This window comes from Ovis canadensis, chromosome 8, assembly GCF_042477335.2.
Source record: "Ovis canadensis isolate MfBH-ARS-UI-01 breed Bighorn chromosome 8, ARS-UI_OviCan_v2, whole genome shotgun sequence".
Lineage (NCBI taxonomy): Eukaryota > Metazoa > Chordata > Mammalia > Artiodactyla > Bovidae > Ovis > Ovis canadensis.
In genome coordinates this window covers 37,824,362-37,838,244 of record NC_091252.1, presented here as the reverse complement: position 1 = coordinate 37,838,244, position 13,883 = coordinate 37,824,362, and the positions used below count along the sequence as shown (strand labels likewise).

Below are 13,883 nucleotides of genomic sequence, written 5' to 3'. Positions count from 1 at the left end.
GATAGCTGTCTTCACTGATCGCAGTTACTATATATCACTTTTGCAAAATTTATAAAATTTACCAAGATTTATGACCAAATGATTGCTAAGGTCTTTCTCAAAAGCATGTGCAAGTAAGGGAAGTAAGTCTGAAATTTGTGCTTTATTAGCCTCACAGCAAATCTTCCCTGACGGCTTCCCAGCTTAGTGGGTAAAGAACCTGTCTGCAATGCAGGAGATGCAGGTTCAATCCCCCAGTCAGGAAAATCTCCTGGAGAAGGAAATGTCACCCCACTCCAGTATTCTTGCCTGGAAAATCCCATGGACAGAGGAACCTGGTGGGCTACAGTCCACAGGGTCGCAAAAAGTTGGACACAATTGAAGTGACTGAGCTCGCAAGTCTTCACTGCAGCTATTATGGGCCGAAACCGCCACCAGAACCATCTAAGCTGCAGAGTCCTCGAGGGAGAAACGTATATTGTAGGACACAATTGATTCAGAACAGGGACAGCATGACAGGCTCTAAATGCTGACTGGCCAAGACCAAGGCTGGACAGGACGCCCGCCACACTCTCCTTGACAGCATGGTGGAATCATACAAAGCGCGTGGAGAAACGGCACAGTACAGTATCTGGGCTGTGCAGTGTGGCATTAAATGATGTAAATATATAGTATCTCTGGTGACCTTATTACCAGTTCAGCGTAACTGTGGTCCATGCATCGACTTGACCTCAATGGGCAAAGAAATGTAAGGGGCAGTGGAGATATGTGGATACAGAAGTGACGTTTTAATATGATCCTGAATTTTCTAATGAAAATACTGAAGCAGAGAGAAATTGATTTGCCCAGGTGAGAAGGCTGATGGCCAGGTTTACTTTGTTTTGTGTTTTATCCACATGCCTCCACTGGTAATAAGGCCACCTGCCTGAAGTTTACCTACTAGTATGTGGGCTCTCCTCTGAGCTTTCCAATTCCGTGGTAAAGTGCTCCTTGAAATGCTTACAACCAGAGATAGATGTGATGTGCCTCATACATGACCAGGTTCCAACGATTATCAATATCTAAAATAGGAAATGGCAACCCACTCTAGTATTCTTGCCTGGAAAATCCCATGCACAGAGGAGCCTGGTGGGCTATACTTCATGGGGTCACAAAGAGTCGGACACAACTGAGCACACGTTATTACAGATAAACAACATTACTCTTTTTCAAGTATAAAATTAGAAAGCTGTACATATTAAGAAATGCTAGAGGAACAAAGTGTGTTTGGCTTTCTCTATGACTAATATTTGTGAATTGTTATGCTGTATTTTTTCTTTTCCTTTGGAGTTAATAACACTTTTTATGAAGGTTGAGACAGTAACATACAAAAATCAAGCATCTTCCTTTATGTTAGCAATAAGCAGTAGAAAATAATTAGAAACTTAATAGGAAAACATAAAACTCTGAGATATTTCAAGTAAGGAGAAATTTAATACGGGGCATTAGTTACAAAAGTATAGGAAGGATTGGTAGAATCAATGGAGGAGGAATTACCTAGAGATCAGTCACTGCCATCACTGGGCTGGGAGTCCCAAGCCTATATTTCCTGCTTCCACTGCCAGTGCAAAATGTGATGGTTTTTTTGTTTGTTTGTTTGTTTTTTGGCTGGACACTGGTGGCTCAAAGGTAAAGAATCTGCCTGCAATGCAGGACGTGCAGGAGCCACAGGTTCGATCCCTAGGTCTGGAAGATCCCATAGTGGAGGGCATGGCTACCCACTCCAGTATTCTTGCCTAGAGAATCCCATGGGCAGAGGAGCCTGGTGGGGCTACATTCCATAGGGACGCAGGGCCGGACATCACTGAAGTGACTTCGTGTGCATACACCAAACACACACATGAGTATTATGGACTAAATGTAGAATCCAATGAGGTAATGAGAGTGGGGATTAGTACCCTTATAAGAAGGGGCAACAAAACACCTGCTCTCTCATCTCCCCAACCACCCTCTGTCACTCTTCCCTGCATAAGCAAAAGAGGTCATAGGAGCACACAGCAAGATGGTGGCGGCCTGCAAGCTAAGAGAAGAAGCCTCAGAGCAACATCTACCTTGCCAACACCTTAACCTTGGAGTTCCAACCGCTAAAACTGTGAGAAATAAGTTTCCATTGTTTAAATCACCTTGTCTATGGTACTTTACCTAGCAAACTAACCCAGAACATAAAAAGAAAGTCAATAAAATATCAAATATTAACTAAAATGAAAACTCTAAATGACAGTAGAACAGGCTGAGTTTGAAGGAACAAAAGAAAGGGAGACAAAATAAGATGACAGAAAGGATTTTAAAATGTCTTTCTCCTTTCTTCTCATATCCTCCTATTTTTTTTCTTTTCTTTTACAAAAGGAAAAAAGTTTTTCATTCTTATTTTACAAGCAGAAAGGCCAAGTGAAGAATTGAGTGATTATCCAGGGAACTGAATTAATATAAAAAGTCTAAATAACTCAAGTCAAATCCCTTTTTTCAAGCTACAGTATCTCTCAGTTCAGTTCAGTTCAGTTCAGTTGCTCAGTGGTGTCCGACTCTTTGCGACCCCATGAACCCCAGCATGCCAGGCCTCCCTGTCCATCACCAACTCCCAGAGTCCACCCAAACCCATGTCCATTGAGTCGGTGATGCCATCCAACCATCTCATCCTCTGTTGTCCCCTTCTTCTCCTGCCCTCAATCTTTCCCAGCATCAGGGTCTTTTCCAGTGAGTCAGCTCTTCACAGCAGGTGGCCAAAGTATTGGAGTTTCAGCTTCAGCATCAGTCCTTCCAATGAACACCCAGGACTGATCTCCTTTAGGATGGACTGGTTGGATCTCCTTGCAGTTCAAGGGACTCTCAAGAGTCTTCTCCAACACCACAGTTCAAAAGCATGAATTCTTCTGCATTCAGATTTCTTTATAGTCCAACTCTCACATCCATACATGACCACTGGAAAAACCATAGCCTTGACTAGACGGACCTTTGTTGACAAAGTAATGTCTCTGCTTTTTAATACGCTGTCTAGGTTGGTCATAACTTTCTTTCCAAGGAGTAAGCATCTTTTAATTTCATGGCTGCAATCACCATCTACAGTGATTTTGGAGCCCCCCAAAATAAAGTCAGCCACTGTTTCCCCATCTATTTCCATGAAGTGATAGGACTGGATGCCATGATCTTTCTTTTCTGAATGTTGAGCTTTAAGCCAACCTTTTCACTCTCCTCTTTCACTTTCATCAAGAGGCTCTTTAGCTCTGTTATGGGGAGGGAGGTGGGAGGGGGGTTCATGTTTGGGAACACATGTAAGAATTAAAGATTTTAAAATTAAAAAAAGAAAAAAAATTATAGATTAAACTTAAAAAAATAAAATAAAATAGTAACCATCATTATATATCAATTAAAAAGAAAACAATATCTTAAAAAAAAAATAAAAGAGGCTCTTTAGCTCCTCTTCACTTTCTGCCATAAGGGTGGTGTCATCTGCATATCTGAGGTTACTGATATTTCTCCCAGCAATCTTGATTCCAGCCTGTGCTTCCTCCAGCCCAGCATTTCTCATGATGTACTCTGCATATAAGTTAAATAAGTAGGGTGACAATATACAGCCTTGATGTACTCCTGTACAATTGTCTTAATCTTTCTTTCACTTGCCTCTACAGATAACACTAATGCTTCCTTAATTTTAATATACTGGACATAAGATGTATCCAACAGCTAAATTTCAAGAGCAAAGAAAAAAAAATAATGAACTTCTGATGAAATCCAAGTAAAGAAAATACCCAAAACCTATGTGCAACTTATATGGAATGCATACTTCTATAACAGATAATACCATATGCCATATTTCTGCAGTTGAAATGTTTAGGATCTTACACTGTTTTGCAAAATATAAGTGAAGCTGAGGAAACAAAATTTATTACTTTAAAAGAAAGTAAAACCTTTCTATAAATTATTTTTAAAAGGTAACAATACTAAAAAATTATTTTATATTGGAAACACATCCAGATGTCAATTTCCTAAATGATCTACAAAGTTAAAAAAATTTGCAATACTTTTGCAACACCAAAATGCCACAGCTTCTATGCACAAGGAATGAGATGTATGGGGAGAATTCGGTAAATTTAGGAAAAATAGGAAATTCAGACAAAAAAACTCACTCCTGGCCCTTACCAAGTGTGAGTCCCTTAAGTAGACCAAACATAAGTACATTTGTCCGTACATTCAAGCCCTCGGCGTGCTGGAAAGCAAGATAACTACAGTTTTTATAGTTAAAGTGTTTTTTGATGGAACATTTTTTAAAAAGACTTGAGTTTAGAGCTATGATTCTCCTAAGAGAGGAAGGAATATCATAAATAGAATCGGCAAGTGGCTTTGTCGAAAGAAACACACTCTCATATGCCTCTTCCTCCCAGTCAACAGTCCAGGTGCTGGGGGGAGGGGGCCCCAGTACTGAAGGGAGCTGTGTACCAGTCCCTCAGTCCTGCAAGAATTAGTGACTCAGAAGAACAAACACGGAAAAATATTTTGTGGCAATAAGAAAGCAGTATAAAAAAAGAGAGAATTCTCATCTTGCGTTTTATTTCTTCTACTTTTACAAAACAACCGTTTCAAAACTTTCTTACAAAAACTTTACAAAGACACATATACATGACATGCAGGAGATGAGAATAATGTTCCTCTAACACAAAAGCATTAAACAACATTTCGGGTGCTGGACACAGCACTTCTGGCCCATTTATTTATTAAGACTAGAATCCTCAGAGTTCTCCACTGCGACATTTTCTAACACAGTATTACTGGTTGTGGAAAGTAATTTGCCTGAACTGCTCTCTTTCTCAGTCTCCTCCCAAGTAGTTGTCAGAGGCCTCCTGAGGGTTTCCGGAAGCAAGAATGTTAGAACTCCACTCACTAAGGCCAAAGTCCCAACAAGCAACTAGAAGGAAGCAAAAAAAAAAGTGACACATCAAGAAAGAAATGTACCCTTCAGAGAATAATCATTTCTGAACCTTGTTCAGAGGGCAATAGAATTGAAATTGACATAACAGCTGGTATTTTTGTTTCTCAGTAGTAAGACTTTTTGGGTTACTTTTAATTAGTTGACTAAGCTTAATCTGATCATTCATTATCCACCGTGGAGCACCTACTCAATAAATCCCAGTTACTGCCTGCATTATTACTCTTGTAGGTGACTCGACTGACGTGAGTCTGGGTGAACTCTGGGAGTTGGAGATGGACAGGGAGGCCTGGCGTGCTGTGATTCATGGGGTCGCAAAGAGTCAGACACGACTGAGTGACTGAACTGAACTGAACTGAGGCACAGTCCTAGGAGCTACACTGAAGAAAAAAAAAAAAATCCCTACCCTGTCTTGCCAGGCTCTAGAGTCTCGTGGGAGAGCCCAGCATCTTGGCTTTGGACCTGATGGTCAGGGACTGTCTTAGTTAACCCTGCTCCTGCCCCCAATAATGGACAAGCTATCAGCATTCAGTAAATGGTGGGGACTGAATAAATGCATGCATGCACGAATGAACAGTTCAATGAACCAAAATCTGTAGCATTTGGGGGAAACAAAACAGAGGCAATGGAAACTTAGCTGCTACTTTGCGTGGGGGGAAAGACAGTTTCCAAGTGATTTCCTATAAAAATTCAGTATTTCTTTATCTTCCAGGTTTTGACACATGAAAAGTAACCTTTTAGACTACCACCAAGGTGTTTGCTTTCAAAAATGCAAATCACATTAAAAAACTAAAGTCTGCATATCTCTTCTCTGTTGATCACTATGAAGATATGGGTGGGTTTTAGAACTAAATCTGAATATAGTCTGTAGAAACTTTGCCTTTGCATAATTTAAACTCCTTTAGCAAAAAGTACTGAGAAGAGCCCATAAAAATAAATTAAGGCATGGGCTTTCTGATAAATCTGCATATTTGGTGCTTTTATAGTCTCTGAGGTACAGTGCAAACTGAGACACGATGTGAGGCCACATCAGGTACAGATGTGACCTGGGAAGACAGTTCTTGACTTGTTTTGCAAAACACTGATAACCTAATTCCAGAAATGCATGAGTAAGCCAAGAAACAGTAACAGAATTTAAAGTGATATTGCAAAGGACGTAGAAATCCCAAGAGAGACCTCTGTCAGGGTCTGAAAAACACCGAACAAGTCTAAACAAGAAATAGAATCAAATGGACAATTCAAGACAAGAGTGGATTTTCTTTTTTAACTTGGTAGTGAGAATCAGTTCAGTTCAGTCACTCAGTTGTGTCTGACTCTTTGTGACCCCATGGACTGCAGCATGCCAGGCCTCCCTGTCCATCACCAACTCCCAGAGTTTACTCAAACTCATGTCCATTGAGTCGGTGATGTCATCCAGCCATCTCATCCTCTGTTGTCCCCTTCTCCCCCTGCCTTCAATCTTTCCCAGCATCAGGGTCTTTTCAAATGAGTCAGCTCTTTGCATCAGGTGGCCAAAGTATTGGAGTTTCAGCTTCAACATCAGTCCTTCCAATGAATATTCAGGACTGATCTTTAGGATGGACTGGCTGTATCTCCTTGCAGCCCACAGGACTGTCAAGAGTCTTCTCCAACACCATAGTTTAAAAGCATCAATTCTTCAGCACTCAGCTTTCTTTATAGTCCAACTCTCATATCTATACATGACCACTGGAAAAACCATAGCTTTGACTAGATGGACCTTTGTTGGCAAAGTAATGTCTCTGCTTTTGAATATGCTGTCTAGGTTGGTCATAACTTTTCTTCCAAGGAGCAAGCGTAGTAGTGAGTAGTGAGAATAGCCAGGCACTGAATAAACTCAGAACCTTGCATCTCTCCTTTCACTCCAAGCAGGTCCTCCACCCCCTTGGCCAGTCCTCGCTACCCCACACAAGCACCCCAACAACCCCCTCCATCCCACCTCTCCCTCCCCCTGGCCAGGAGGAGCCTTTGTCCCCTCTTACCTTCTCCTGGGGGTGGGCTGTGGAGGGGTGGGGTCTTCCTGCATCAATAGATCTCCCTTCTTTCTCACAAACTTTTGATCTTTTCCTTTCCACTGGCTAGTTTCCCTCAGTAAAAATAAATTTCATGAGCCTCTTACAATCTCTGTACCCACTCTGCCTGGGAACTTGTACTTGCTACCTATGTAGCCCTAGGCAGGTGACTTAATTTTTCTGCTCCTCAGTTTCCTTATCTGTAAAATGGAAATAATAATACTACCTGCCCCCAAAGGACTGCTGAAAGGATTAAATTAAATAACACATTTAGGGCACTTAAAACAGTAACAGTTGAGCAGCCAATAAACGGTAGCTGCCATTACTGCACTCTATCTTCGGAAACAAGTAAGAGACTCTCCGCCTCAGCCCACATCCACTGCAGCCCCCGCCCATCTTCTCCACAGCAGTCCCTGCTTCTCCTTCCATGCTGCCCGCCCCCCAGCAGCATGGCCCTCCCCCAATGCCCATGGACGCTTCTTCCCAGGCCAGATTCCTAGCTGCCAAATCTGACAGCCGTTTGCCTGTTCTGCCTTCCTCGCCTCCCCGCCTCCTTTGGGGCCCTGGTCACCTCCCTTGCTGCCCCTCAGTTTCCGCCCTGAACCCCTCTTCTCATCAGGCGCTAAACGCCACTGTTTCCAGGCTTCTGCTCTTCAGTCCCCCTCCCTTTCCCCTCACTCTTCATTAGCTGACTCTAAAGCCTGTGCCCCTCGGAGTTCCAGATCTGTAAAGGCACCAGCCTCCCCCAGCCCCCACCCCGCTGCCCCCTCTCCAGCCATCAAGCAGGCACCTCCCACTCCTTACCCAAATTCAAGTGCACCGTTCCTCCCCACCTCAGCCTGATCGCTCCTCCTATAGTCCCCTACAGCCCTGAGAACAACCTTCCACCCCTCCTGCTGCCCCCCCTCCACCATACCCAACTTGTCACGGGTCCAGAGGGTAACACTTTTCCATCCTGTCTGCTCCAACCTGCCTTTAGTCTGATATTCTGACCTCCTTTGAGATCCCTGCATCCTTTCACCCTTACCTCCTGACACCCACAACCCACCCTGGGTGTTAGCAGCAATGCCAGCACCCAGATCCAAACTGGCCATGTTTCTTTTCCCCTCTAAGTTTTCGCCTTTCTGTTACCTCTGCATGGAATTCCCTTATCTCCTCTTCCACCTGGCTGACTCTCACCGGCCCCTCCAGACACAGATGAAAGGCCCCTCCTGCAGGAAACTTCTCCTCTGGCCCTAGCTGGGTTGGTAGCCCTCTCCTGCAACCCCATAACCCCAACATTCCCTACCCCAGCCCTCTTCTCTGGGACCTCTGCCTTCCACACCAGTCTGGACATCTTTCAGGACAAATGCTGTCCCTTTCATCCCTGCTCCTTATCACCTAATTCAAAATCAACACTCAACCTTTGCCAAATGAGTTCACAAATACAAAGATTATGTGAATTAGATGTCCACTTTTTTCCTTAGATTACTAAAAAATAATGGTTGAAAATAAAAGCAACAGAAGGAATGATGCTCATGCGGTTGTTTTGGAAAGAAAAAATATAAACTTATCTTCTAGACGATTATGTCTAGTCCTCAAAAGGAAAATACTGGCTCCCTGGGCAGTCTAACATCCATAAATAAGCTTAATGAGAAATTTAATAATTTATTTTTTTACTCATTAAAAATAATAAGCAACATCTGCTACTTCCAAAGGAAGCACATTCACAGAATATTTTTGCAAATACACACAAGACCCAGATGACAGAGGTGGTCCCAGGGAAGGGGGGATGAGGGTCAAGGTGGAAGAACTTGTTTCTCTGCATCCCCTTTAGGACTGTTTGTTTAACCTACGAAAAAGGCATGGTATTTGGATTTGAACCCAAGTATGTCATCTAAGGGCTTCCCTGGTGGCTCAGACGGTAAAGAATCCACCTACAATGTAAGAGACATGGGTTCGATCCCTGGGTTGGGAAGATCCTCTGGAGGAGGGCATGGCAACCCACTCCAGTATTCTTGTCTGGAGAATCCCCATGGACAGAGGAGCCTGGTGGGCTATAGTCCATGGAGTCACAAAGAGTCAGACATGACTAAGTGACTAAGCACAGCACAGAACATGTCATTTAATAGTGATAGCAAAAACAGCACCTACATTCTATGAATGGAAAAGACCCTGATGCTGGGAAAGCTTGAGGGCAGGAGAAGAAGTAGGCTACAGAGGAAAAGATGGTTGGATGGTATCACTGACTCAGTGGACATGAGTTTGAGCAAACTCCGGGAGGTAGTGAAGGACAGGGAAACCTGGTGTACTGCAGTCCATTAGGTCCCAAAGAGTTGGACACAACTGAGCAACTGAACAAAAACAACATTCTATGAAGACTGCTTTTCGTAAAGCAAGTAAAAGAGAGCTTGTCATATAACAAGCACTATTAGAGTAGCTGTTATATAAAATTAAAAATCCCTTTTAACTTTGTAGTCTGTAATGGATCTTTATGGATATCCTTGAAAAAATCTTTATTTGGTTTTAGTGACTTTATAGCAGTTTGCTTTTATAGATTTATCTATCTTCTTCTGTGTGTCTTGGCTTCTTTTTTAAAAACATTTTTTCCACTTTCATCTTCTATTAATGAGGAACATAAAGAAGAGAAGTGAAAAGCAAAGGAGAAAAGGAAAGATATAAGCATCTGAATGCAGAGTTCCAAAGAATAGCAAGGAGAGATGAGAAAGCCTTCCTCAGTGATCAATGAAAAGAAATAGAGGAAAACAATAGAATGGGAAAGACTAGAGATCTCTTCAAGAAAATTAGAGATACTAAGGGAACACTTCATGCAAAGATGGGCTCAATAAAGGGCAGAAATGGTATGGACCTAACAGAAGCAGAAGATATAAAGAAGAAGGCGGCAAGAATACACAGAAGAACTGTACAAAAAAGATCTTCATGACCCAGATAATCATGATGGTGTGATCACTCACCTAGAGCCAGACATCCTGGAATGTGAAGTCAAGTGGGCCTTAGGAAGCATCACTATGAACAAAGCTTGTGAAGGTGATGGAATTCCAGTTGAGCTATTTCAAATCCTAAAGGATGATGCTGTGAAAGTGCTGCATTCAATATGTCAGCAAATTTGGAAAACTCAGCAGTGGCCACAGGACTAGAAAAGGTCAGTTTTCATTCCAATCCCAAAGAAAGGCAATGCCAAAAAATGCTCAAACTACCGCACAATTGAACTCATCTCACATGCCAATAAAGCAATGCTCAAAATTCTCCAAGCCAGGCTTCAGCAATACATGAACCATGAACTTCCATATGTTCAAGCTGGTTTTAGAAAAGGCAGAGGAACCAGAGATCAAATTGCCAACATCCACTGGATCATAGAAAAAGCAAGAGAGTTCCAGAAAAACGTCTATTTCTGCTTTATTGACTATGCCAAAGCTTTGACTGTGTGGATCACAATAAACTGTGGAAAATTCTGAAAGAGATGGGAATACCAGACGCCCTGACCTGTCTCCTGAGAAACCTGTATGCAGATCAGGAAGCAACAATTAGAACTGGACATGGAACAACAGACTGGTTCCAAATAGGAAAAGGAGTAAGTCGAGGCTGTATATTGTCACCTTGCTTATTTAACTTCTATGCAGAATACATCATGAGAAACGCTGGGCTGGATGAAGCACAAGCTGGAATCAAGATTGCTGGGAGAAATATCAATAACCTCAGATATGCAGATGACACCACCCTTATGGCAGAAAGTGAAGAAGAACTAAAGAGCCTCTTGAAGAAAATGAAAGAGGAGAGTGAAAAAGTTGGCTTAAAGCTCAACATTCAGAAAATTAAGATCATGGCATCTGGTCCCATCACTTCATGGCTATAGGTGGAGAAACAGTGGCTGACTTTATTTTGGGGGGCTCCAAAATCACTGCAGATGGTGACTGCAGCCATGAAATTAAAAGATGCTTACTCCTTGGAAGGAAAGTTGTGACCAACCTAGACAGCATATTAAACAGCAGAGACATTACTTTGTCAACAAAGGTCCATCTAGTCAAGGCTATGGTTTTTCCAGTGGTCATGTATGGATGTGAGAGTTGAACTATAAGGAAAGCTGAGTGCTGCAGAATTGATGCTTTTGAACTGTGGTGTTGGAGAAGACTCTTGAGAGTCCCTTGAACTGCAAGGAGATCCAACCAGTCCATCCTAAAGGAGATCAGTCTTGGGTGTTCATTGGAAGGACTGATGTTGAAGTTGAAACTCCAGTATTTTGACCACCTGATGTGAAGAGCTGATTCACTTGAAAAGACCCTGATGCTGGGAAAGATTGAGGGCAGGAGGAGAAGGGGATGACAGAGGATGAGATGGCTGGATGGCATCACCAACTCAATGGACATGGGTTTGGGTGAACCCCAGGAGTTGATGATGGACAGGCAAGCCTGGTGTGCTGTGGTTCATGGGGTCACAGAGTCAGACATGACTGAGTGACTGAACTGAACTGAACTGAAAGTTCTAGCACAAAGGAGATGCTTCTGGAAAAGTCCATGCCCTAAAAAAGAGTAGTGAGCTCTCAAAAATCTTTTCTTGTGTAGGCCAGACCCAACTCCCCCAATTAAGCACACTTGACTGGGTGCCTGTTGCTGGGACATAAGAGAGAAACACATTGAACCAATGATTCCCAAAAAGCAGATGCATACCACCTGTGGGTGCACAGTGATTTTTTTTTTTTTAAGGTCATCTCAAACAATTTATTACTTGTAGGATTTTGCTAGTGTATAAGACATATAACTAGTATGCATGTGTGTTAGTTGCTCAATAGTATCTGACCCTTTGCAACCCCATGGACTGTAGCCCACCAGACTCCCCTGTCCATGGGATTTCCCAGGCAAGAATACTGGAGTGAGTTGCCATTTCCTTCTCCATGTAACTAGTATAACACCCATGATTTCACTGTTATTGTTGCTTAGAGCAAATCTAAATTATAAAAGCCAGTGTATCTGATTTAAAATGTTAAATATTATAAATCATAACATGAATGGCACACAAAGTAAGAGAAATGCTTTACTGGACCCAATTATGGTGATACAAAATGCCCTGTTCTGCAAGAGTTCAGTGGTTTAACTGGGAGACAAAGACATGTGCAAATGTTACAGCCAGACTGCCACAGCGGGCTGTGGAAAGGGTACACACGAAATGCTATGCAGACCTGGGAGAGAGGGAGATTGGGTCACTGGGTCTGGGTGGCCTTCTTGAAGAAGTGGGGTTTGCTCCATATCTTAAAAGCTATCAATACACAGGGGCTGCCTCATCTACACCTCTAGAGCATTCAGCCCCCACTAGTCATCCAGCAGAGTCAGAGCAGGAGGACAAACTGGAAACAAGGCAAGTGGGTCCAGTTCTGGTCTCAGCTCCCAAGCTGTGTAAGTCACAGCCACTTAAAGCTCCAGGACACCATCATCCAGGAAAACTGCTCTCCGGCAAACCTGGAAAGATGCTGTGAAAGGGACCTCATAGGAGTACTGGAGAGAAATTGCAGCCATAATGCATCTTCCAGTTCTGGGAGCCCTTCATGGTTCTGACCCAGATGCACTGCCAGCTTCTGAGGAAGCCTGGGTCCTAACGGTTCTTGGATTTACTTCTTAAGGAAAAAAAAAAAAAAAGGTCTATATCTATCTACCATAAAATGTAAGTTTTAAATGCATAAAACAAATGTACAGTTTAAGAAACAAGTGGAAACAGTGGCTGACTTTATTTTTGGGGGCTCCAAAATCACTGCAGATGGTGACTGCAGCCATGAAATTAAAAGATGCTTACTCCTTGGAAGGAAAGTTATGACCCACCTAGATAGCATATTCAAAAGCAGAGACATTGCTTTGCCAACAAAGGTCCATCTAGTCAAGGCTATGGTTTTTCCAGTGGTCATGTATGGATGTGAGAGTTGGACTGTGAAGAAAGCTGAGTGCCGAAGAATTGATGCTTTTGAACTGTGGTGTTGGAGAAGACTCTTGAGGGTCCCTTGGACTGCAAGGAGATCCAACCGGTCCATCCTAAAGGAGATCAGTCCTGGGTATTCTTTGGAAGGAATGATGTTAAAGCTGAAACTCCAGTACTTTGGCCACCTGATGCGAAGAGTTGACTCATTGGAAAAGACTCTGATGCTGGGAGGGATTGGGAGCAGGAAGAGAAGGGGACGCCAGAGGATGAGATGGCTGGATGGTATCACCAACTCGATGGACGTGAGTTTGAGTGAACTCTGGGAGTTGGTGATGGACAGGGAGGCCTGGCATGCTGCGATTCATGGGGTCGCAAAGAGTCAGACACGACTGAACGACTGAACTGAACTGAACTGATAGTACACATTGCTATATTTAAAATGGATAACCAGCAAGGACCTATTGTACGGCACATAGAACTCTTCTCAGTGTTATGAGGCAGCCTGGATGAGAGGGGATTTTGGGGGAGAATGGATACACATATATGTACGCAGAGTCCCTTCACTGTTCACCTGAAACTACCATAACATTGTTAATAGGCTATACCCTATTACAAAAGTTTAAAGTTTGAAAAGAAAAGAAATAATTATCATGGTCTTGATCACCCACAAGGAAACCCTGCTTGCACCCCAGAAGCCTGTCCCTCCCTCTTCCACAGGAGGGGGTCCTGGTTTAGTCAATTAGCCCCATCAGTTTTCCTGGTTTTAACATGTATTGTTGCAGAAAGTCTGAGGAAAAGGGGTCTCTTTCTCTTAAGGAAAAAAAAAGGTACATGAAAGCTTGGGGGAGGTGGGCAAGAAGCATTCTCTGCAGAGGGGATGTTCCAGCAGAGGAGGTGGCGCAGGGTATCAGCCAGAGCAGGGTGGGTGTGGAAAGGCGCAGGAAGTGTGTGAAGAAACAAAATAGGGAAGATGGGGAGGGGTCAATCTGGAAAGGACAGGAGGATCAGGCAGA

The 13,883-nt window shown here is 43.0% G+C and overlaps 1 protein-coding gene across 4 annotated transcripts in view; it reads right to left on the bottom strand.

Moving 5' to 3' along the window:
- Positions 1–4,546: 4,546 nt before the first annotated feature.
- SLC22A16 (solute carrier family 22 member 16) overlaps positions 4,547–13,883 on the bottom strand; it is a 33,595-nt gene continuing 24,258 nt past the window's right edge. For all 4 annotated transcript variants that reach the window (XM_069598115.1, XM_069598118.1, XM_069598114.1 and 1 more), the window contains one exon: positions 4,547–4,918. In XM_069598115.1, coding sequence (XP_069454216.1) covers positions 4,721–4,918 — 198 coding nt within the window. In that variant the 3' untranslated portion in view covers positions 4,547–4,720. The remainder of the gene's footprint in view (positions 4,919–13,883) is intronic.